The sequence below is a fragment of the Sciurus vulgaris genome (genome assembly GCF_902686455.1).
Source record: "Sciurus vulgaris genome assembly, chromosome: 5".
NCBI classification, from domain to species: domain Eukaryota; kingdom Metazoa; phylum Chordata; class Mammalia; order Rodentia; family Sciuridae; genus Sciurus; species Sciurus vulgaris.
Genome location: NC_136465.1, coordinates 89,360,702 through 89,387,139, shown reverse-complemented (window position 1 = coordinate 89,387,139; position 26,438 = coordinate 89,360,702). Strand labels below are relative to the sequence as shown.

The 26,438-nt window shown below is 33.8% G+C and overlaps 1 protein-coding gene across 1 annotated transcript in view; it reads right to left on the bottom strand.

Annotated features, from left to right (window-relative positions):
• Positions 1-26,438, bottom strand: part of LOC306662008 (solute carrier organic anion transporter family member 1B3-like) — an 88,808-nt gene that overhangs the window by 53,309 nt on the left and 9,061 nt on the right. Inside the window, exons 3-5 of the mRNA XM_079141482.1 lie at positions 6,103-6,244; positions 3,187-3,319; positions 253-365 (exon numbers count right to left, since the gene is read on the bottom strand). Coding sequence (XP_078997608.1) covers positions 253-365; positions 3,187-3,319; positions 6,103-6,244 — 388 coding nt within the window. The remainder of the gene's footprint in view (positions 1-252; positions 366-3,186; positions 3,320-6,102; positions 6,245-26,438) is intronic.

Below are 26,438 nucleotides of genomic sequence, written 5' to 3'. Positions count from 1 at the left end.
CATACTTGGGCCAGTTCCTATTGTTTTATTTTAAATGTAGATGTTCTTTGCCAGTTTCCTACTGGCATTGTCTTCTTATCTACTTCTAAAAGTTCTTTATATATAATACATATTTACACTAAGGTTTTTGTCTGTATGTAAAGGTCAAAGTTTTTTCCAATAATTAATTTTACCAATAAATATCACATTTTCATAGATGTAAGTAATTTCACAAATTTTAAAACAGTTTTCACTGTCACTATTAATTCTTACCTTCTTTCATTATCTCGGGTGGTGTTCCAGTGGGTGATAAAGTTTTATTAATTAAACAGGTTAATGTTGAATTCTCTGATGGATTAATAATGGCTTCAGTGGAATACTTGTAACTGTAAGAATATCAGGACATAAAATTTTTGCTCATCTAGTGAATATTTTCAATTTTCCCAGAAACATAGAGGAATTTTACCCTATGTTTGTATCTCTCTCTTCTCCAAATTACCAGAATCCTCCATGTCAATTTTCTGACCTGTATTTTAGAAGAGATTATGGGTAAACGTGAAGTGGGAGCATCCACTAAGAAAGGTCATTTGTACTCCCCAGGCGAGGTGGATCAAGGCCTCTCTGTCAGTCCAGGACTGATTGTTTTCTGGTCAAGATATGAAATATCCTGGTTTCACCTTTTTGGTTTTTAAACTTCTAACTATAAACTTTCTGATAACTTATGACAACGTTTAGTAAATTTTAGAGCAGTGCTTTCTAAATCAATCTACAGTGCATGCCAGTTCATCTACATTTTCTGTTAACAACCTGTTTTTCTTTCACACACTCCCATATGCACTCTCCCTCTCTCTTTCTTTCTCTCTAATGCCTGTCTCTCCAAAACTTAAAATAATTATAATGCACCTCGATTTGATAAGAGAGAACTTCATAAGAACAACAGAAATAGAGATAGAATAGGAACAAATGCTGATCCTCAAAACAGTGAAGTACCCTGTAGCTCTGTGGGCAGCCTACTCTAGGGCGGGCGTTATGCTCTGCTGCAAAAACAACAGCGTTTTTACCTTGGGAATTTCACAATGAGATCAACACATATGATAAGTGACATAAGTTTCATATACAAGGTTCTGAGTTGCCATAAAGGGAAAGGGGATGATCAGAGTTGCTTGAAGGTGGGAAATAGAGTGGATTAGAGAAGACCTCACCGTAAGGACGGCATGGGAGAAGAGTCTTAGTAAGGAATAGGAACTCAAAAAATAGACAAAGGAGGAAAAGCATTTAAGGCTATTGGAAGAGTATAGCAAAAGTTTGATATACTGTGGCACATTTAATGAACTGCAGCTTTAGAATGTAGTCCTCAGTTATGGGGAGCAGTGGAAGATGAATCTAGAAGGTAATCAACAATCAAATTAGTGAGCACCGTGCATGTGCAAATGAGTATAGATATTAACCCACAGGCAAGGGGCTTTTAATATTTTGACTGTCACTAACAATAAGAAATACATCTTACATCACAACCACAATACACACACATAAACACACATGCTCACAAATATATGTACATGTAAAATGTAAGTTTCACAGTTAAGTATTTATCCCCATTTACATTGCAATTATTCTATTCTGGCCTATGGGGAAAAAATGTTAGTTTCAATCATCTGAATTGCTTTATTGGTACAGAATCTGAAGTTGGAAAGAACTGCTCTAAGAAAGTGAGTTTTAAATAGGAGTAAAATAATTAGATATGCATTTTAAAGTATTGAATGTGAGTTAGAATAGATGAAATTGGAAGCAAAAAGTCCAGACCAGAGATATTGAAGCCTCAGCTGGGTCCAACTTTGACAGATTGGAGGTAAAAGAAGATTTGGGTGATTACCAGGTATTCATGTTTCAGTAAATAGACAGTCTAGAACAAGGCCCTTGAGTTTAAGTTCCTTTTTGAATAAAAGAATCATTACTGAAAGAATGAATGTGAAAAATCTAAACTGGTCTTGGAAATATATGAATGAGAATATATGGATGGAAATTGCTTGTGGGACATTAAGTTGGAAATATCCACAAGCACACAGATCTTGAGTGCTAGAAAATGTCACCATAGATTGATGATAGTTTTCTTTAAAGCATATACTCCACACAAATCATGTAGAATGAGAAGTTGAAAAGACTAGGGATGGAGTTAGGAGATGCTGAAATGATGATGTCAGTCATGAAAGAAAATGACAGGCATGATAAGAGGGCACAGAGACAGGAACTAAATCCAGAGAGTGCGATGTGACAGAAATAGGAAGGAGCAGAATCTCAAGGAAGAAAAGTCTTCTCAGAGGCAATGTAGAGAAAAAATGAGTTCATGTGGTGTGACTGAAGGTGTGACTGCTGGATTTGGCAATGAGTCAGTAATTGCTGTGACAAATGGCAACATGACTCACTATTTCTCAATACCCCTTTTTCTCTTTTTTCCTGAGTAATTTAAGTTGAAACTTTTAGCTGGGAACATGGAAAAACTGTGCATGATAGGTAGCTAAGTTCTGCCCAATGTGATATCAGGAGAAGCATCATTCTTCTGAAAATATTTCTTAAGTCACTTCCTCTGTGTACTTTTCACCGCCTCTTCTTCCCGCTCTTCTTCTCTTCTGATATCCGGTTTGCCTGGAACAACACTGACACAGTCTGGGCCATGAGAACAAGACCATGAAAGGCAAAGCAATATTGTGCTTCCTTGGACTGGCTACATTAATTTTTAAGTGAAAAATAAGCTTTGATCTTCTTTAAATCATTGCTATTTTCAGTTGTCTCTCATGAGCATCTGACTCCAACCTTAACGACACCGTAATCTTAGGAAAACAGCCTCAGTGAAAGATGGTGGGAAAGTCCACAATGCAATGGGTCGAGCAAAAAAGTCTTACTGAGTGTAATCCTGATCTTATGTGCAAAGATGTGAACTACGCATATTGTACTTAAAAGGCATTTAAAACTTATTTCAAATTAAACTGGGCAACTTATTTAGTGCTATGCATATCTCAAAGACAATGAAAGCAATGGCAAATAAAACTGTTGTTTCATAGAAAAAAATATCAATTTCTATACATAGTGGGTAATCTTTTCTAAAGGTAGGGCTAACTCTTTAAAAGAAAAAAAAAAAAAAAACCACAGTATCCTACTAATAATTTACAAGTGAATGAAATTAACAGCACAGGGTTTTTTAACACTCACTATCCCATGAAGAAATGTGGTAAAGCTGTCATAATACTTCCAGCCCCCATAATGAAAGTACCAATTCCAATAATCTTCGGTCTGTGTAGTTTGGATCCATAGTAACTTACGAATACAATCACAAGCAAATTTCCTAGGAAGAGAACAAAATTGTGTTGATATGATTCATCACAACAAATATTGACTGAGTCCAATTTTGTGTCCAATATAATCGAAGGACCCAGAATGGATGCAAATAGAACACAAGATACGGTACCTTTCCCCAGATTCATTTAATTGATAAGATAAAACTCACCTACATGAAGCCAGTCAGTGGAAAGTTGTAGAGTTATATAAAACAAGTTTTAGAAAAAAAGTATTTGGCAATATTAGTGAAACAGAATTTTATTGAAGAATTTAGAGTTAACTTGGATTGCACCGGAATGGAGAAATGTAGAGAAAAATATTCCTGATCTGAGGAAAAGGTATTTGTTAATGCATTTATTCATTCATTCCTAAAAATAAAAAAGGGGGATATGAAAATGGAAGAGAGATCAGTGGAACAAAGGAAGAGGATTGAGGGGGAGAGAGAAGGGACTGAAGAGGAAAGAGAGATTGAATGAATCAGAGCAAACTTTCCTATGTACATATATGAATATACCACAATGAATTTCACCTTTATGCATATTCATAATGTGCTAACTTTAAAAACACTATAAATAGAAGAAAGATCAGTAGATTAGAGGAAAGGGAACAGGGGGAGGGAGGAGAAAAAGGAAAGGGGAGTACTGGGGACTGAATTGCAGCAAATTATATTCCATGCTTTCATACTTATGTCAAAATGAATCCTAATATTATGTATATATATAATGAGCTAATAAATATGTGTAAGAAATTTATATTATGTGCCTGCCATGGTGCTTGGTGCCAGAAATAATAGATAGATGATAGATAGATAGATAGATAGATAGATAGATAGATAGATAGATAGATACATACATACATACATACATACATACATACACATAGATAATCTTGGTACCTGTCCTTAAGAAATTCACATACTAGTGATAAAAATTGGTAGATGAATGGAGGTACTATTAGACCACAGGAAGAGAGAATTTATGTTAATTAAAAGCCTCGAGAAAATTTCCAGGAGAAGAGCTCACTGGAGATTTAATGTTCAACATTTCTATTATTTAGTTTTAAAAGGGGAGAAAGAGTATTCCAAGTGGAGGGAGTCGCCATCAATCCTGGCCATCTGGAGCTATCTGTATAACAAAGAGCAGACAGCAACCAAGAATTACTGTGCATTTGGTAGAAAAGAAAAGCTTGAAAGAAAAGCACTAAAATGAACCAGTAGATAACGTAACACATGAAGAAGCAGTAAGGATAAATCTAAAAAGAGGAGAAACTCAAAAAGTCCAATTAATATCTCTAGAGGTACAAGAGCACATTTACCCATAAAATCAATGAGAGACTAAAAATAATAGAGAACAATAAAGTACTGTTGTAACTTTAAAAAATAGAAAAATGTACAAATTATGACTTTATATGATAAGATGGAAGATATAAGCATATGAAACATACAGCAAAAGAAGTAGAAATTTAGAAAGAAAAATGTAAAGAGAAAAACCATCCAGAAAATTTAATAATTATGTCATAGATGTTTCTAAAGGAAATAAGAAAATAGAGGAGAAACAAATAAGAAAGAGAAAGTAAATTTCTTGAACTAAAAGTAAGACTTCAGCCTTTAGATTAAAAGTTCTTCCATTTCTTCAGCAGAGATAATGTAAAAAGAGACAGTCTTCAATACATACTAGTAAAATTTCTGAGATTCAAGGATAAAAAAGAGATGCATATTAGTGCATGAGAATCATACTGGTAATGATTTATAACATATATTATTGGATTTTATAAAACAGTAGATTAATGTTATAACGTTCTAATAAAAACATTTTGATTGTTTAGTTCCATACTCAAATTATCACTTAAATATGATAGTAAAATAAGCACATTTCTAACAAGAAAGGGATCAAAAAATATATGCTCATTTTTTTTTTTTCTGGAAAAAAATAACCCCTTGAAGATATACTCCAGAGAAACTAAGGATGAAACTTGAAGTCACAAGATTTGAGGATCAAAGGTAAGCAAATTTCTAATGCTGTTCAAATAAATGCTGATAGATATGTCTTCCTTTATACAGTTATTTTAAAAATACTATCAAGAATGTTTTACATAATGTTTAAAAATAGCAAACTTGTAAGAAATATTTGCAATCTATATGATATACATAATTTGGGGGTTCTCCAAATAATTAAAAAGTAAGAAGAAGGAGGAAAATTGAGCAGAAGTAACAAACTTCCAATTCACAAGATAAGAAAAATGTTTAATAATTACATAAAGCTTCATTATTATAAGAGAAGACATTAAAATTAGGACAACAAAGCAATATCTTCAATTGTTAAAAAAAAGGACTTTTAACCTTAGTTAAAGAGTAGAAATCTAACATAGTTTTGTTTCAAAGTTGTCCTTTTATCCACAAATCATATGAATCACAGTCCTCTCTCAACCTTTTTTCACACTTGGTTAAATGGAGAGAGGGCAGGTTAAGCTTCCCAGAGTGTGAATTTGAAAGCAGTGAGTTTTTGTGAGAGCAGTCTTCCAACACTCTAACAACCAGTATTTTGAACTAAGTGATTCTTTGTTGTTGTGGGTCATTCTGTGCATTTTGGGTGTTTAGCAGCATCCTTAGCCTCTACCCCTAGATACTAGTAGCACACCCCTCCCCAAGTTTCAACAACCCAAAATGTGTCCAGATGTTGCCAAGTGGTCCTTGAGGAATTAGTTTTCACCTAGTTGAGAACCAGAGTTGTAATTCATGTGGGAAATGTTTTACCTCTGCAAGTCCAGTTATTCAAACAGAAATAAAATTACCAATTTCAAAGCCTCCATCAATTACACCAGCAACAGAAGAGGATATGTCGAATCTCTTTTCTATTTGAGTAATGGAAGATTTCATAACGGCCATACCCAGTGCTTTGCAAATGAAGCATAATGACATAGCTCCCAAGAAAACCTAAAAAAAAAAAAAAAAAAAAAAAAAAAAGGCAGGAAGAGGAAAAACTGGTTAATCAAAGGACTATATAATGTTTATATGAATATGGAATTAATATAGTTCTTCTTCTTTACTTGAAAGCATTATTTCATTATAAAAGCATACTTATCTTTCCCAATAGCAATCAGTACATCTCAGCCATTTTAATGTTGTCAACTCTACGCAGATAAAGCACCATTTTCCAACTTGGTTACAATATCAGATTACAATTAAGGTTGTTATTTTTCAATAATGCCATTAACTGATTTATTAGAAGTTAGTATTCTCAATTTGCCATGATGGTAAGGCATTCTTTGTTTCCAAGTGGATACCACAGGCCAGCTAAGGGGAATGGCAGGACATGTTCAAAAGTAGTATTTTCAGGAAGCCAGTTGGGAAATGGAACTTTGAGGAGACAAAGAAAAATTTAATGAACAACAAAATTGACATTCCATCTAAAATGTAGTGGCTATAGACTTTTTAAAGTTTCAGTTTCACTTGGACAAAATTGATTGATTCATCCTTTCTCTTACAGCCCACATTCATATCCATAAGCAAATTTCTTTTTGCTCTTTTGATAATATGTGGAACACATGCTCGCGACTACTACTACTTGTGTCTTATAGGCCATGCTTGGCAGTTAGAGACAAAAGGCCGAACAAACACTTGCATAGCCTACAAGATGTATGTATGCTCTTTCCTGCATAACAATCTTTCAGATTACACATGATATCAATGAAGATAGCAAAATTGAGAAGAACTGTCAAATAATACCACTTATTAGATACAACTAAAAAGTAGATAAAATACAGAAATCATCTAAAAATGGAACATCAAATGGAAGGATATCGAAACTAGTTTAAGTTGATAGTGGGAAGAATAAAATTCATAAGACAAGCATCCTAAGTTGATTCAATGGTGTTAGACAAAAATTATGAAGATTTTCTTCCTGGACAGTCATTTCCTGACATCTTGTAGAAAAACATACAATCTTTATATCACAGAAGAGGAGTGAACATTGTTCAGGGCCAAATAATTTTTTTTAAATCATGTAATTAATCCTAGAGGGAAATAAAAGAGAGAGAAAAAGAGAGACAACTGGGAGGCAAGGACATCAGCAAGATGGTAGGATAGGAATCCTGGAGCCTTCTCTTCCACAAGACACAAATTTAATAACAAATGGACCAAAAACCCTAAGAGAATCCAGAAACCATTTAGGAGTTTCATATAATCCATACAAGCCTAGACAGAAACACAGGGAAACCTGGAAGGAAAATTTATGACTCTCCACTCTCTCTCCTTTGCACCATAGTCCTTATCACCCAATACTGCACAGTGCTGGTGGGAGAAAACATTCAAATTCCCTACTTCCAGTATTTGGACTTTTAGTGGGGCCTTCCCAAGAACTGGTTTCTTTCTTGCCTGAGTGCTCACGACTGGAACACCAGATTGGGGCTCTCTCAGAACAAAGACAATGGATTATGCATCAGTCTGCAGTACCACAGAACGACAGCAGGTGGAGCACCATCGCCACAATTCGCCACACCACTGGAGATACTTGGGAAAGAAACCAGGACCTTACCAGGGAATGGTTCTAAGTAGAAACCAGCAAGCTTTTTCAAATAAGAGACTATACATACACGCCTAGAGGGATTAGAAAGGAATGCACACCTAGAAAAAGCTTGAGAAGGATTCATAATCTAGTAAGGCTGAGTAGAGAAAGTTCCCCTATAGAAAATCAGATTACAGTGTTTGGAAGAGTTGGTTGATTCTCTGAATACTAAAATACAAACAAACAAACAAACAATGACATACAAAGAAACAGGGAGTATGGACACATTTCAATAAACAAATTAAATCTCCAGGAACTGGCTCCAACAAAGTAAAAAGATAGGAATTGCCAAAGATTTCAAAATTCCTGTGAAAAATGCTCAATAAAATAAAGAGAGCACAGACAGACAACTAAATGAAATCAGAAACATGATACATAAACAAAATGACAATATCAATGATACAGAAATTACAAATGACCAAATAGGCATTCTGGAAATAAAGAATATAATAACTGAACTGAAAATTTTGCCAGGGGGTACTCAAAAGTTGACTTGGTCAGGCAGAAGAATCAGCGAATTCAAGAATAGGACTTTGAAACTTACTGAGGCAGAGGAACAAAAGAAGGAAGAAGAAGAGGAGGAGGAGGTGGAGGAAGGAGAATAAGGAAGAATCTAAGGGAATTGTGGGACAAAATCAAGCAGAACAAACACACAGAGAAGGATAGGAGGAAAGGGCACAGAATTTTTAAAGAAATAATGACCTCAAATTTCACAAATCTGAGGAGAGAAATGGACATAAAATTCAAGAAGCTCAAAAATATTTGAACTAGGATAAATCTAAAGATATCTACCTCTTGGCACATCTTAAACAAATTGCTGAAAGTCACAGGAAAGAGAAATAATCTTGAAAATATTTTCAACCAAAAAGAAAAGTGAAATTATGTCATTTATATGACAATGGATGGAACTAGAGGCCATTATATTAAGCAAAATTAGCCAAACCTAGAATGTCAGGGGTCATATGTTGTCTCTCGTATGTGGTATTAAACAAAAAAATGCAAGATGATTCAATATGTGAAAATCAATCACTATAACATCTTTTAAAAATTAAGGACAAAAGACTCATGATTACCTAATAAATGCAGAAATGTTGTGATTACCTAATAAATGCAGAAATGTTGTTTTTGTAGACTTTAACGTCTGTCGACGATAAAAGTACTGAATGAAGTAGAAAGTGGGGAGTGACCTCAACATAATAAAAGCCATATATGGAAAGCTCACAACTACCATCATACTCAAGGGGAGACTGGTAGTATTTCTCATAAGATCAGAAATATCAGTCTCACCACTAATATTCAACATAGTGCTGGAAGCTCTAGCCAGAGCAATTAGATTAAAAAAAAAATGAATGATGAAACAAATCAAAGTCATCCAAATCAGAAACAATAAAAATTAGCAACATTGCAGGACACAAAATCAACATTAAAAAATCAGCTGTTTGTATACACTACCAATGAACAATCTGAAAAGGAAATTAGAAAGCAATCTCACTTAGTACAGCATCAAAATATATACAATACTTATAATACTTAGGGTAAACTTAACCAGGGAGGTGACAGATTTGTTCACTAAAACTAAAATATTGATGAAAGACATTAAAGACACCCATAAGTGGAAAAATATTCCCTGCTCATGGATTGGAAGAGCTTATGTTAAAATGTTCATATTACCCAAAACCATACACAAATATAATACAATACCTGTCAAAATTCTCATTGTACTTTTTTTTAGCAGAAAAACCTGAAATTCATTCAGAACCCAAAGGCAGCCTGAATAGCCAAAATAATCTTGATGCAGAAGTTAATGCCTCATATTTCCTTATTTCAAAATACACTATGAGGTAGTAATTATAAAGCAAGAGTAATTAAGATGGAGTTTCACTGGCATAATGATAGATCTATAGACCAATTGGACAGAGCACAGACCCTAGAAGTAAACCAAATGATTTTCAACAAGGATGCCAAGACTACACAATGAAGAAAGACCAGTCTTTTCAACAAATGGTTCTGGGAAAACTGAATTACCAATATACAAAAGAATGAAGTTGCATCCTTATACTTTATACCATATAAAAACAAACTCAAATGTATTAAAGATGTAACTACAAGATCTAAAAGTCTTAAACTCCTAGAAGAAAACACAGGGGGAAATCTGAGGGGCTTTGGATTTACCAATGATTTCTTAGAAAGGACACTAAAAATGTAGGCAACAAATGAGAAATAGACAAATGGAATTACCTTGAACTTAAAAACTCTGCACACAGAAGGAAAAAATTAACAAAGTGAAAAAATAACCTATGGAGTGGTAGAAAATAACATAATTTATATATCTGATAGAGGGTGAGTATCTAAACTATATAAAGAAATTGTATGATCCAACCACAACAACAAAAGACCAAATAAGCAATTTTTTAAAAATGAGAAAAGGACTTAAATAGATATTTATACAAAGAAAATTATACAAATAGCCAATAAGCACATGAAAAGATGCTCAGCATCAATCATCAGGGAAATGCAAATCAAAACCACGATGAGATACTATCTCACATTCTTCAGGATAGCGCTAACCAAAGAATAGAAAGTATCAAGTATTGGTAAGGATGTGGAGAGGATAGTGCTTGTTGGTATAAATGTAAAATGGTGTAGCCATCTTGGAAAGGAGTATGGAAGCTTCTCAAAAAACTTATCATATGATCCAGCAATCCTTCTAGGTATATTCAAAAGTATACAAAGCAGAATCTTGGACAGAGATGTCATGCTTATTGCAGTATTATTTACAAGAGAATAGAGGCAGAAGCAGCTCAAACGTTCATTCACAGAAAAATGAGTAAAGAAAATGTAATATATACATACAATGTAATATTATGTAGCTTAAAAAAAGAAGGAAATCTTACCACATCCTATAATATGGAGGAACCTTGAGGTCATTACGTTAAACCAAATAAGTCAGTCAAAACAGGGCAGAAAATATATGGATTTACTCATAAGAGGTATCTAAAATATTCAGAAACTTAGAAAATAGAAAGGTGTTTAGAGAGGGCCAGAGGTGGGGGAGAAGAGGAATTGTGTTAAGTGGGTGTAGAGTTTCAATGTTGGAAGATGAAAATGTTCTAGAGATTTGTTGCACCTCAGTGTGAATTTGCTTAACATGACTGAGTTACACATTCAGAAACCATGTGAAATAGCAAGTTTAATGTTATGCCTGAGTTTGGTTTTTGTTTGCTTGCTTGTTTGGTTTTTGGCTACAATTTTTAAAAACATATTTTAGAGAAAATAAGAAATATGGGTGACTTCCTGCTGAAAGACATACACATCCCTCTGGGTTTCATACAGAGCCAGGCGGTGACAGAATTGTGGTATACTTCTGAAATCTTCTCATTTGTCTCCACTACTGCTTTTCACCATGTTGCCATCTCCCAACCTATCAAGTTTTATATAAACTTTAAACTTCTCAATAAACATCTCCGACTCTATTCTTCTCCACCCTCTGTAATTCAGTTTTTTTCAACACAAGAGCTACCTTTGAATTATTACATTCCATCAGATTTCATCAATTTGTAACTAAAATGTCATATGCTTTTATTAAAACTTTCATGATATGTTCAGTTACAATGTTTATCAACTTTTTTTAAAATATTTTTTATTTTTATTTTTTGTCAGGAGGACACCGGGGATTGAACTCAGAGGCACTTAACCATTGAGTTATATCCCCAGTCCTTTTTTGTATTTTATTTAGAGACAGGGTCTTACTGAGTTGCTTAGGGCCTCACTAAGTTGCTGAGGCTGATTTTGAACTCTTCATCCTCTTGCCTCAGTCTCCAGAGCTGCTCGGATTACAGACTTGAGCCACCACACCCCGCCGTTATCAAAGGTTTTACAAAACCATGAAAATCATGTTCTCAGTGAATATTTGTTTTTTTCTTCTGTGACATCCAAACATTTTCAACAAATAATTTTTACATAAAAGACATGGCATAAATTTGCCATTTTAACTATTTTAAGTGTGCAACTGATTGGCATTATTGATATTTACAATCGCCACTGTTTCTAAAACTTTTTTATTACCCCAAACAAAAACTGTAACCATTAAGCAATAACTTGTCATTCTTCATTCCCCTGGTTCCTGGTAATCTCCAATGTACTTTCTGTCTCAATTCATTTGCCTATTCTAGATATCTATTAAAGGGGAATAATACAATATTTTTTTCATTTGTGTCTTGTTTATTAACAACATAATGGTTTCAAGTTTAACCATGTTGTACTATGTATCAGAAATTCATTCTTTTTAAAGGCTGGATAGTATTCCACTGCAAGAATATGCCGCATTTTGCCCATTCATTTGTTGTTGAATATTTGTTTTTTTCCACCAATTATAAATGCTGCAATGAATATTGTGTGCAAGTATCTGTTTGAGTCTTTGTTTATAATTCTTCAGGGTGTGTATCCAGGAGTGGAATTTTGGGGACAAATGACTGTTTCTATGTTTAGCTCTTTGAAGAACTGCCAAACTCTTTCCCATAGCTTCTGTGCCCTTTTATATTTCCATCAGCAGTATATGAAGGTTGCGTTTTCTCACGTCTTCACCAACATTTTCTTTCCATTTAAAAATTATAGTCATCCTAGCAGGTGTGAACTGCTAATTCATCATTGTTTTAATTCCCTTTTAAGAAATATCTATGCAAGCCCTTGCACATTTTTTAAAATTGGATTATTTGTCTTGTTGAGTTGTAGGTGTTCTCAATATATTTTGGATTTTAATGATGTATCCAAGATGGTTAGCAAATATTTTATCTTTCAGTTCATTCTATAGAATCTTTTCACTTTCTTGATAATTTATTTTTGCTCAAAAATTTTAAAATATGACCTAGTCCAATATATATAGCCTTTCTTTCTTTCTTTCTTTCTTTCTTTCTTTCTTTCTTTCTTTCTTTCTTTCTCTCTCTCTCTCTCTCTCTCTCTCTCTCTCTCTCTCTCTCTCTCTCTCTTTCTTTCTTTCCTTCTTTCCTTCTTTCTTTCTCTCATGCTGTTGATATATCTAAGAATCCATTACTAAGGTCAATAAGACTTACCTCATATTTTCGCCTAAGAGGCTTGGGGATTTCATTCTTAAGTTTAGATCTATGATCTATTTTGAGATAATTATATGTGCTATGAGGTATGAGTGTCTGCCTTCATTCTTTTCATATGAAAATCCAGTTATCCCATTCCAATTTGTTGAAGAGACAAGAATATGCCCCACTGAATGGACCTAGTGCCTCTGTCAAAAATCAATTGTTCATAGATGTATGGGACTATTTCTGGAGTCCTGGGTATATTCCATTAGTTTGTATGTTTATCTTAATGCTAGCACCATACAATTTTGATTACTGTAGTTTCCAAATCTGCTTGAAATTGAGAAATGTGAGTCCTCCAACTTTTTTCACTTTTTTCAATATGGTTCTGAGTATTTGGACACTTTTATAATTCCACATGAATTTGAGAATTGGCTTTCCCATTCCTGGGGTAGCAAAAGCTATTGAAGTTTTGATAGGGACTGTAGTGAATCTGTGGAATAATTTGTGTAATAGTAACATTTTGATAATAACATCTTCCAATCCATGAACACTGGTCATCTTTCCATTTAGGTCTTCTTAAATTTTTTTCAGCAATGCTTTGTGGTTTGCAGTGTACTTTTTATTACTTCCTTGTTTAAACTCATTTTTAGATTTTTTTCTTAGAGATGTTATTTAACTTGATTTACTTTATTATTTTTCAAATATTCCATGACTGGTGGGTAGAAACAGTATTGTGTGATTTTTGTACCATGCAGTACTGCTTAGTTCATTTATTATTACCTCTAATCGATTGTGTGTGTGTGTGTGTGTGTGTGTGTGTGTGTGTGTGTGTGTGTGTTTTGGGGTTTTCTCTATATAGGAACATTTCATTGGCAAATAGAGATAGTTTTCCTTCTTTCCAATTTAGATGCTTTATTTATTTTTATGATTTAAAGACTCTGGATAGAAGTTCCAATGCAATATTGAATGATAAATGATAATAGTGAGCATTAGTTTCTTCTTCTGGTCTTGGGAAAGCTTTCAGATTTTCAATATTTAGTATGATATCAGTGGTAACTTTTTATAAATGCCTTTATGTTGAGAAAAATTCCTTATATTACTGGTTTTATGAATATTTTATCATTAATAGGTATTACATTTTTGTTAAATGCCTTTTCAGCATTTGCTGAGATGATCATGTGTTTCTGTCTTTGTTTGATTAATGAATTATATTTCATTGATTAATTTTCGGTTTAACCATGCTTGCATGTCCAGGACAAATTTGCTTTGTCATGATGTATGATTATTTTAGTGTATTGTTGGATTTGGTTTGATACTAATTGGTTAAATGTTGTTTTTAAAATTTAATTAAGAGACTTTAATTCTTTACAGCAATTTTATGTTCACAGAAAAATAGACCATAAAGTACAGTTTCCACAAACTCCTTTACTCCATACATAGTTTTACTTATTATTTAGTCTTGTGTTGGTATGGCACATTTGTTTATATTGATAAGTCAAAAATATTGATATGTTAATAATAACTGAAGCCTCTACTTTACGTTAGGATTCACTCTGTGTTGTACATCTTATAGATTTTGACAAATAGATGATGGTCTGTATCCTTCAATACTGTGTCATGCTAAGTAAAATAAGCCAGACTCGGAAAGTCAAGGGTTGAATGTTTTGTCTTAAAAGTGGAAGCTGGAGAGAAAAAAGGCATAAATAAATGGGATCTCATAAAAGTAGAAGGGATATCAGTAAAGTACAAGCAGGGCAAAGGAGGAGGAGAGGAAAAGGGGGAAAATTGCAGAATGAAATTAATCAAATTATGCTAGGTGTATACATGAATATGCCACAATGTATTCAAAGTTTACATAATGCATCAGCTAAACAACAAATAATTAATAAATAAACAAAAGGCCAATGGAGTAGAGTAAGCAGATCAGGGGAAGGAAGAGAGAAAGAAAGTTGGTAGTGCTAGAAATTGAAACTAATTAAACTATGTTATATGCAACAATAAATATATAAAAATGAGTCCCATTATGTATAACTGAAGTGCACTAAAAAGTTTTAAAAATTTTTAAAAATTTAAAAGTACAACATTTATTTCTAATAGTTCTACAGGCTGATAAGTCTAAGTTCACGGTGTTAGCATGGTTAGCTTTGTTGAGAGCTCTCTCTGCTTGCAATCAACTGCTTCTTATATTCTCACATGGGGGGAAAACTAGTTAATTCTCTGGCCTTTTCTCATAAGGGTACTAAACCCATCATGAGAACCCCAGTCTCTTCTTATTTACCTACCAAAAGCCCCACTCCAAATAACATCACATTATTTCTCGGGTTTCAACACATGAGTTTTTGGCAGGACACAAACATTCAGTTCATAGTGCCCTTCCTGTGAATTTTTTGGCTCCTTCAACCTTTAGCCAGACTTGCACTGAGTCTGGTGGTTAGCCTGAGATGAAAGCTTAGGATCTTCTCAGTTCTCTTATGACAGTGTGTCTTGTACGGGACACAAACATAGCTTTCTAAATACCTCCATGTATGCGATTGCTTTTGAAGGTCTTTTTTTTCCAAAGAAACTCTTCCCTGGCCTGCTTTGCTCCTCTGAAACTAGAGACCGGGGTCCTACACTGAGATTGTGCTTCTGTCTTTGAGACTACTGCTGATCCAGGAGAATGTGGTGTGGCAAAGATGAGCAAAATCTCAAAGTTTCTCTCTCATTTTTAAGTTGTCTTTTCTTGACAGTGTTCTCTTAATTGCTATAAAACTTTGACTGTTTTCCAGAGTTCTGACAAACTTAGTTCTGATGGCTTCTGACAGTTTTCCATGTTTCTGTAAGAGGACAGAAAATTTCCTACTCTGCTGTTATTCTGAGATCGCCCCTCCAAAAACATTTTTTAAATAATTTAACCTTGATCAAACCCTGGTTAAAAGATTGTCAGTAGATTGAAAATCTGGAAAAAAAAACAATGTTCAGTTTTTTTCAGCAAGTTCTGGCACTTGCTGAAAAATTATCCTTCTGTAATTATATTCACAAATGCCTCTCACCTCCTAGAGTAAGCAGAACAATGTTTTATTGCAAAGGTATTCTTTGTTCTAATTCTTACAATTTGTGAGTATGTTATTTACATTGCAAAAGGAACTTAGCAAGATATGATTATGTTGAGACCCTTGCAGTGAGCGATTACCCTGAATTATCTGAGTGTATCATTGCCATCACAAGGGTCCTTATTGTGGAAAAAAGGAAGACAGGAGAATCAGAATAAAAGAAGATGTGACAATGGAATGAGAGGTTGGAGTGATGACAATGCTAGAAAGGGACAATGCATTAAGCACAGTGGGAATCTCTGAAGCCTGAAGAGCCAAGGACCAGATTCTCCCCCACAGCATCTGCTGGCACCTTGGAATTTAACCATAGGACTCATGTTTGGATTTCAGGCATTCAGAGTTGTTCTGTAAACTTGTGTTATTTTAAGCCGCCAACTTTCCAGTAATTTATTTCAACAGCAATAGGAAGCCATTACATTTCCCGAAGTACATCAGTGAATTGTGTGTCACACTATAATTGGTTGCTTTTAAGTCTTCTTTCTCTCTGAAACATTGCTCCACTAAGAAGACAATGTGACCTTTGTTTTCTTACTCAGATCAACAAACTTCAGGTCTTTAATATAGTATGTGGAATGAAGAAGTCACTGAAGATACTCTTAAGTTTCTTTTCATCAATTCAAAATACCACTTTTTGTCCCTTCAGTGATTTTGATCTTGAATTCTATATAGGCAATAGTTTACTAGTGTTGCCATACTTGTTTTATTTGCACTGATTTTGCCCAGGATACTGTATCTCAATGTCTTTCTTTTTTATTTTTAATTAACTTCCTCTGTCATTGTGTTCTAGGCATACCTGTTATAATTGTATATATCATTTTTCTTGGATTGAGACTCTTCATTTTGTTGTTTTTTCTTTTAACTGCTAAATTTAATCAATGCACTTTACATGCTCACTGAAAGATTTGAAATTATTTCTCCAAACTTGTCTGCATTTTTGAAAAATTGTTATCTTTTATTATTTCCCTTTTCCATTCTTAGGTCTTTACTCCTTCAGAATGATGTTGATATTCAATACTTACATAGTATTTTGTGCCAAGTTCGTCACATATGCAAATTTACTTAATCCTCACAACCAATGAGGTAAATTGCATTATCATCATTTTGAAGACTATGAAAATTGAAGTTTTTAGAGGCTGTAATTTGCCCAGGAACTTGTAACTAATAAATAGCCAAGCCAAGATTTAAATCTGGGCAATTTTACTTTAGAATTATAATTCTAAATTACTTTTTAATTGCAACACTTATAATTCTTGTACTTTCCTCTACTGCTTCTCTTTCTCAGCTGCTTATCTATTAATATTACTTTCGATTTTAATGTTGAGTTGCTTTTTTTTTTTTTTTTTTTTTTTTAACAGGAGATAAATTTTTAATTCACTAACAATTTTACCTGATCTTTGGGTTACTATTATTTATTGTGTTACTTCTCCCCTTAGGATTATTTGTTCTTGTTAATGGAGAGCATCAATTAACAATTCTTTTACAAAAGGGTTCTCAGTGATAAAATTTTTTCAACCTTTATTCCTGGAGATATTTTACATGAAAGAGAATTTGGTTAAATGTGTACTTATACATTCAATTCTCTGGAAGATATAGTTCTATTGTTTTCTTGCCTCCAGGGTTGCAAATGAAAATTTCCATTTCTTTGTAGATAATATAGGGCTAATTCATCATCTGATTTTTTTTTTCTTTTTCTTATTTTTTCCTTCCTTGCTTTGCTTCTCCCTCTCCCTCTCTCCACCCTTATTTTATTTTATTCTTGAGACTGCCTCTCCCTGTGTTGCCCAGATGGCTTTGTCTTCCTGGACTCAAGTGAATTGCCTGTGTTGGCCTCCCAAGTAACTGGGACTACATGCATGTGCCACTGTGCCAAGCTCTACTTTTTCCCTTTTTAAAATGATTTTATTTTGCCTTTTAATTTTTGATATTGAAATTTTGACTGAAATTTTATAGCAAAATCTCTCCTACCACAATTCCTGGTGGATGCTTACTCTCTTAATAAAAAATAATATTTCCAATCAAATTATTTAATTCACATAGTTTCAAATTTATACACTTTTATATTAACATAAATTTGATTATGTGCATAGTTATTAAAGTATGCACTTTTTTCCTTTTTCTTTCTTTCTTTACTAACTCCATGTCACCCAAATTATCTTGCCCCTACTTAATTTGGCAATACAGTATTTTCTCCACATTCTGGATATTTGTATCATCTCATTAAGCATTTACATATTACTCATACAGATTCATATTCATCCTAATCCTTTGTAATATATTCTAAGAGAATAAATATCACAGCTTGAACCTACAGATTATTGATTCAGTTTTTGAAATTTTTGTCATGCTCAGCAGCCCATAAAATGTATTTTGTCAACAATCAAGTTTTTGATGTCTCTTAACCATTTGCATGTTTCTCTTACATCTCTTTGAGAAATAATGAACAGATTAACATTAAAGCCCTGTTCTTTTCTTTTTCTTTCTTTCTTTTCTATTTTTTGGCCATGGGTAAATTCTTCATCTGCTGTAAGTTCATTCACATAACAATATGACTTCCGATGATTTAGCCAAATATAGTTCATGCCAGCCACTAAGATAAGTACCTACAGAATCAGTGATGAGTATACCAACAATATCATTTGTTGGCTGTGAAAGAAACACAGAGAAGACTCTGACTTAAATGTTACCCACAGGAGCACTGATTGGTGAACTCAAGGGAAAAGGAATTTCAGAAATCAACAATATATCTTATTAAAGCTGACACAAGCATAATCAAAGGTGAGTCCTAGCTAAGAGGAGCTTTCAAAAAGTTCAAAGAAAGCTTTTATACCATCCATGATTTCAATCTTAAAAACAATATAAGTTCAAGATAAGAGACTCAAATAGTCAAAATTCTCACAGTAAAAGCCTAAATTGGTTCCACAAAGAAAGAAGTAAGAGACATAAAACCCAGAAGAGGTTATCTCCAATGAGCTGGGATCCTAAGAGGACATGAAATGAGTTAATATACTTAGATTAATTATTTGTTTACTTTTATTATTGCCATAATTCTGTGAATTGGGCATTACTAACACTGTTTTTAACATAAGACCTAAGTTCAGAAAAAAAAAAAAAGATATGATGACTTTATCAAAATTTTACGAAGTTACTAAAAGGGAAGAAAGCTAAAATCTCCAGTGAAAAACACTGGAAGGTCAGTAGCAAGAGAACAGAGAAATTTTGATTGAGAAGTTTCGAAACAGGTAAAAATGTTCAGAATCATCTAACAGATCTTAAAAGTGTCACTGGCAGCAAAAGATAAGCTGACACTGGAACGAGTGGTAAAGTCTGTATTTACCTGCAGCCGTGGCAGGGCACTTATTTACTTATTGTGACAAAAATTCTGGACTTGAAGTCAGATGACAGTTCAAATTTCCACATGTACGGTTCTGATGAACCCAATGAACTTACTTGACTTGCTCAGCAAACATTTATTGAGTAATTGCAATATGGCAGTTATTCTGCCGAGCTTTGGAGTAGAATAGAACAGGAATAGAGCAACTAGGACAGTAAAACCAAAGAAGACATCATCTTCTGGGGCTATGAATAACAGAAGAAGGATGACAACACAATATGTATTAATTGCTGTCCTTGCAAAAGTTTGTAAAGTTTTGAGTTACACAGGTAAAAGTGATTAATTTGTTTGTACAGGTTAAAGTATTTATAGATGCCATAATATCTGAGCTAAGTCTTCAGGGGGTAATAGAATTTTATAAACTGAAGAAGAAATAAGACATTTAAAACAAAATAGAAAGCCCATAAAAAAGGCCCTGATAGACAAAGTATACAGAGAATTTGAAAAAACAAAGGAATGTCGGGGTAGGCAGAACAAGAATGAAATATGTTAACCATTAGGGGGTTAATCTGCATATTTAAATATGACAAAAAGATGAAATGTTATGGGTTTATTCTGATAGCCATGATAAAAATGAACTTATGGCAAAGAAATCTCTTAGGAAGATGAGGTCAGAAAACATTAAGAAAAAAAAAAGATGAGTAGGAAAGAGAAATGTTAGACACATTTGGGAGAAATTTAAGAGGAAAACCAAGAATGTAGCAATAATTGAAAACAAGGATTCTGATTTTGTTTTTCAGGTTTCTAGTCAGGTAACTAGATGTAGCAATGCTGATATTTGGGGTGAGAAATATAAGAAAAAGAGAAGTCTTGGTCTTAAAGAAAATGAAATCATTTCAAAGTCAAACTTGAGACAACTAAAAATAAACATGTTGATCCAGTTGATACAACTAAGGCAGATGCAGAGCTCAAGTGAGATTTGCCTAAAGAGAATTTTGATATTGGCCAAGCAAATCTTTTATGGTTCATTTCTTTTAGATCTTTACAGTGTTTGTCACTTTTTCTTTCTGTGCATTTCTGTGCTTTCTTATTTGATTCATTTCAGCCAGAATGTATGTATTCACTTGTCTTGATCCCTATCCTTTGGTGATATCCCAGCAGTTGTCTATGTCATCAGCTTTAGTTGCGTCTGATTTTTACAGTGCTTATTTAAAAGATGAACTTTTTCTGTCATAAATTGTTTTCTTAATATGATCATTTTACCAGAGTATTTAAAAATATATTAGAATTTTAAATTGGCAGATTTGGACATAATATTTCAATCATCCACCAGTACTGTGCTATAAGGAGGAAGAGGAAAGCTCCCAGGCTCTGAAACCTTCATAAACCCATCTTCAACTTCATCTTCATCCCTAGGATCCAAAACTTTGGGATTAGATCTCATTTTCTCTCCGCAGCTACTGATTACTCTATTAAAATTCACAGTTATGATACAATTGGGTGTTGTCTTCAGTATAGCTACATGATACTGACAGCCCAGAATTCAGCTGCAAGGGCCTCCAGGGTAAAACCACAGTGACTCAGAAGTCCTGCCCAAAAGATCAGGTAGGGAGAGGGGAGAGCCTTGGGATTAGACTTTGGAATTCTCTCTCAGAGGTAATCCCCTCAACATTCCTGCAGTATTAAAACAGGTCCTCCAGAGTAGTGTCTCCCTCAGGGCACTGGCTAGAGGCTATTGGCCCAGTGCAGAGTGACAGGTGGTTTACTGGTGCCTGGTGCTCACCCTCAGCTCCGCTCCCTCTGCTTTCTGGGCTCTTGGTTCTCATACTGACAAGGTTCTGTTTTTCAGTCCTTCCCTGTCCTATTACCAGGAAGAGTAACCCCACCAGGGATAGGGGAACTCAGAGGAAAAGGCAGCAGGATCTTGGAGGAAGAGACATCCCTTCAAAAGAGAGAAATGAAGAAGCCAAACTGGGATGTGGTTATTACACAAGGAAGATGTTTCAGAGGACTCTCACCAAAAGTTTAAAGTATAATAAATACACAAAATACATATGAGAAGTATCAGCAAAATGAAATAATGACATGTTTTAAAAGAGCAGAAAATATGAGATATAAAATATAATAGTTTAAAAAATATATGAAATAAAAAAGAAAAAGGATAAGTTGGAAAATCAAATTGTGATGTTCACAAAAATATTTGGATATATACATAATATTGATATACAAAGATTTTACATAAAATTGATCATAACTGATTAAAAGTGGAAAAAATTGAAGATGAGAAATATTTAAAGAAATAATGAATTCAAGATACATAATATTCAACAAAGATTAAAACAAAACTAACTCAGGTTGAGAAGGCCATTGAGATCTAACAAGAGAGAGAAGGAAGAACCCACACTTGGATGTGGAGACATGACAAGAAGTAAGGTAAATTTTAAGAATATCCAAGAAAAAAAGTTAGAATTGTTTCAGGAGAAAGAGCAGATCAATTTTTAAAAACAAGAATGGATGTAAGACAGACAAAAAATATTTCTTTTAAAGTATTGAAGAGAACGTTGAACCTAGAATTTCATATTTAGCAAAATAGTCATTCAGCTATAAGAATATATATTCTCAAGTATATAAGGTTTCAGAAAAATTGGCACATAAAATGTCACATTTAAAATAGCTTGGGGAAAATTACTTAAATAAAAGAATCTAATCCTAAAGATCCTGCATGAGATTTATAAAACCAGGTAGATAAAATATTTGATAAATTTTATTGTTGTCCTTAAAAAATAATAAAAATAGGAGGGGAAATAGTCATGATGCTATCTATAATTAAAAATTCAAACAATTTCAGATGATCTAAAGGTTCAGGAGGCATATTAATGGACATGAGGGCATGTGTCTTAGTCTACTTGAGCTGCTATAACAAAATATTGTATATAACAAAACGAGGTACTTACAAATAATGGAATATTATTTCTCACCATTCTGGAGGCTGAGAAAGTCAAGATCAGGGCACCAGCAGATATGGTATCTGGTGAGGGCTGTCTTCTCACCATAACCTCAAGAGGTAGAAGGGGCAAGGGATTTCTTTGGAGCCTTTTTTGTAAGAGCACTATTCCCTTTCATATAGGCTTGGCCCTCAGACCAAATCACTGACTAAAGTCCCCATCTTGATACAATTGCTTCGGTGATTATTATTCAACATACAAATTTTGGGGGAAATATAAACATTTGATCATAGCAAAATGCTATAGTGTTTTTCTTATTATGGAAAATATATCAGTTTAAAAGCACAAGAAAGCATTAAAAATGAGCATAGAAAGGAATAAATTGTCATAATAAGCTCAGTGGGAACAAGTACATCTATGTATCTGTTTGTATATAGATATATATGTTTATAAAATATAAACAGATGAACTAGAGATTTTTCAGTGGGGATTTCAAAAACTCAACTCTAAGCTCCTTATTAGAAAGTCCTAATTCATAAGAAAATGCTAATAATAAAAGGATAAGAAAATACAAACATTTGAAGAAAGCTCTTATAACTGTATAAATAATAACACAAATAGAATTAAAGGAACAATTAGGAAAAATAAAAGTTCTATACATACTGCTATAAGTATATATCAACCTAGAAGATAATGGTTAAAATAATACATTTAAATATGTAAAGAAAAATTAATAACTCTACTATCATAAAGTAAATTTTAATGTGTCTTTGCCATTTGCAATAAGTCAGTCAAAATATTAGCAAGAATACAAGAAGAGTTAAATAACATAAACAAAACTGATGTCTTAGACATATGTAGAATTCTGTACCAAATATTTCAAAGAATATACAGTTTCCTCAAGTACATAAGGGAACCTTACAACAATTGATGATGTATTGGGACATAAAGAAGTAGTGACAAATTTCGAAAAGTAGATATCCTCCAGACAATCTTTGCTACAATAAATTATGATTGAAATTAGTAGCAAAACTTTAAGAAAATCCTCATATATTTAGAAACAAGAAACTTAGTTTCTAAATAAGTTGTATACTGAATGTTATGTGATGTGTCCCCCCAAAAGCTCATATGTGAGACCATGCAAGAAGGTTTACAGAAGTTATTGGCTTATGAGAACCTTAACCTGATCAGTGAATTAATACCTGCCACGATTAACTGAATAGTAACTGAAGGCTGGTAGGGTGTGGCTGGAGGAGGTGGGTCATTGGAAGTGTGCCTTTGGGGTGTGTATTTTATATTTGACAAATGGAGTCTTTATCTGCTTGATCAGCACGTGAGCCACTTTCCTCTTTGCACACTTTTTGGCCATGATGTTCTGCCTCCCCTCAAGCCCAAGGAATGAAACCAGCTGAAACCAGCTGTCTGTGAACTGAGACCTCTGAAACTGTGATTGCCCAAATAAACTTTTTCTCCTTTACAATTGTTGTTGATAGTTCTTTTTAGTCACAGCAGTGAAAAAGCTGAATAAAACAAAATCCGAAGTAAAAGTCTACAACTAACACGATGTAAGTGAATACTATTTTTAAAAGTTTGGGACTTCCAGTTTCTGGTTCTGTATGAAAGGAACTGGGACACTGCCCTTTGGTCCAAACAAGGACCAAACAAGGAGGAAAAACCTGAAAATGTTGAAAAATCAAGAACTCTTTATGGGTCCCAAGGAAGATGAGAGTTTATGGCAAGTCATTTTCTCTCCCCATTAATGGAGGGACAGACTGGTAAATACAGGGAGTCACAGCTTACCAAAGCAGAGAATCAGAAACAGAAACCACATATGAACCTATGCAAGAGCAAGAAAACCTCAGGTGTGACTGATGATTTGCTGGGGCCTTAGTGTGGACAAACTGTACATTAAGAACTCCAGAGGACCCATTCAAGGACCCCTTCCTTTTGTGAGCTTTCTCTACAGGAGTTTGACAAGATTCTCAGAGTAAACACTGGAGAGAAATCCTCTTATCCTTTCATCAGAATGAGCAGAGAAAGAACCATTTTGAAATAAACCAGAGCACTCACTCTGTTCTTAATATGGCTTGTCTTCAGAAGAAACTATTTAATCAAAGTCATGAGCTTGGACGAACCACGAACCTGCAACTTCAGCCAGTTCTAGCCTTCTGTGTGACCGAAGGAAAATACACAACTCCAGCCCACTCTAGCCATCCTGGCCCACCTAAGGAGGGGTGGGTAGAAAAAACAGATTAACACTTGCAAAATTCCCAATCCAGGGGCAAAGGCTCACTAAAAGATTGAGATCTAATTATAGAACATAGAATGCTTTCCCTCCCCTGCACCTTACCACCAGATTATTAATGACCTATTTACAACAGCTCCTTTTACTCAAGACATCATGTATGGCCATCTAGGAAAAAAATAAATAAGTATAAAGTACCTAAAAGGTAAAAAACAATTTGAAAAGCAAGAATTAGGACCAGATTCCGATATGGCAGGGATATTAGAATTATCAGAGGGCACTTAAAACAAATGTGATTAATACGCTATGGGTTCTAATGGTACAGTAGAGAACATGTAAGAACAGATGATCAAGAGATTAAAATTCTAAGAAAGAACTAAAAATACATTCTTAAACATTCTAAACATCAAAAACTTAACAGAAATGAGAATGCCTTGCCTTTGAGGGACTTCTTAGTAAACTGGACATGAATAATTAAAGAATTTGAGTTTTCAGATATGTGAACAAAAATCCTGTAAAACTAAAAAGTAAAAAGAACAAAGCTTGAAAAATCAGAATAGACTATTCAAGGACCTTGGGACCACCACAAAAGTATAACATACATGCAATGGGGACTCTAGATACAGATGCGAGGGAGGAAAGCACAGAAGAAATATTTGAAACAATAATGACTGAGAATTTCCCCAAATTAATGTGAAGCAACAAATCATAGGTTCTGGAATCTCAAAGAATACCAAGCAGGATAAAGACAAAAAATAAATATATAAAAAATAAGATTAAAACTACACTTATGCGTATCATTTTCAATTACAAAAAAATCAAAGTTAAAGAAAAAATTCCTGACAGAAGCCAAAAGGGGAAAAAAAGTATAAGATAAGGATTATATATGACTTCCTCTCAGAAACTGAGCAAACAAGGAGAGTAAAATGAATTATGTAAAGCACACGTACACACACACACACACACACACACACACACACACACACACACAAATAAGCCTACCAACCTAGAATTCTGTTCTCTGTGAAATAATCTATCTTAAGTGAAGAACAAATAGACTTTCTTAAATAAAAATGGAGGGAATCTGTTGCAAGTAGATCTGCCTTGAAATATGTTGAAAGCAGTTTTGTAGAGAGAGGAAAACAAATACAGATCAGAAACACAGATCTACACAAAGCAAGGAGAAACACTGAATAAGGAATGAGTGAAGATAAAATAAAAGCAATTTTCTTAATTGGTCACAATAGTAATAGCAGTAAAGTATTTGCCTATGTATCCTTATGAATGTCTTTTTGTTTTGTTTTGTTTTAATTAGTTATACTTGACAATAGAATGAATGCACTTTGATACATCATATGTAATGGAGTAAATTTCTCTTTCTTCCAGTTATACATGATGTAGAATCTCACCAGTCATAATGTTACATAAGTACATAGGGTAATAATGTCTAATTCATGTCCTTCCTATCCCCAAACCCCCTCCCCTCCCTTCAATCCCCTCTACCTAATCTAAAGTATGTTTCCTTAGCCTCCCCCATTGTGAATTAGCATCCAGAGAAAACAATGAATGTATCTTATGCATATGTTTTTATGTGTACAAATATGTGAAATAAATGACAACAATGATAAAAGGAACAGGGAGGGAATTAGGACTGTTTTGTTATTATAAGGTACCCATATGATCTATGAAGTAATATGGTGTTGACAGTGGACTTGAATTAAAGTTAGTTTTAATTGTATATTGCAAGTACTATGGCAACCACCATAAAAGTAAAGAAGAAATATTATGAATATGCCAAGAAAGGAGAGACAATCAAAATATATAAAATGCTCAATAAGAACTGTTAAAGGCAAAAAAGTAAAGGAAGACACAACCAGGAATAAAGAACATGGGCAAC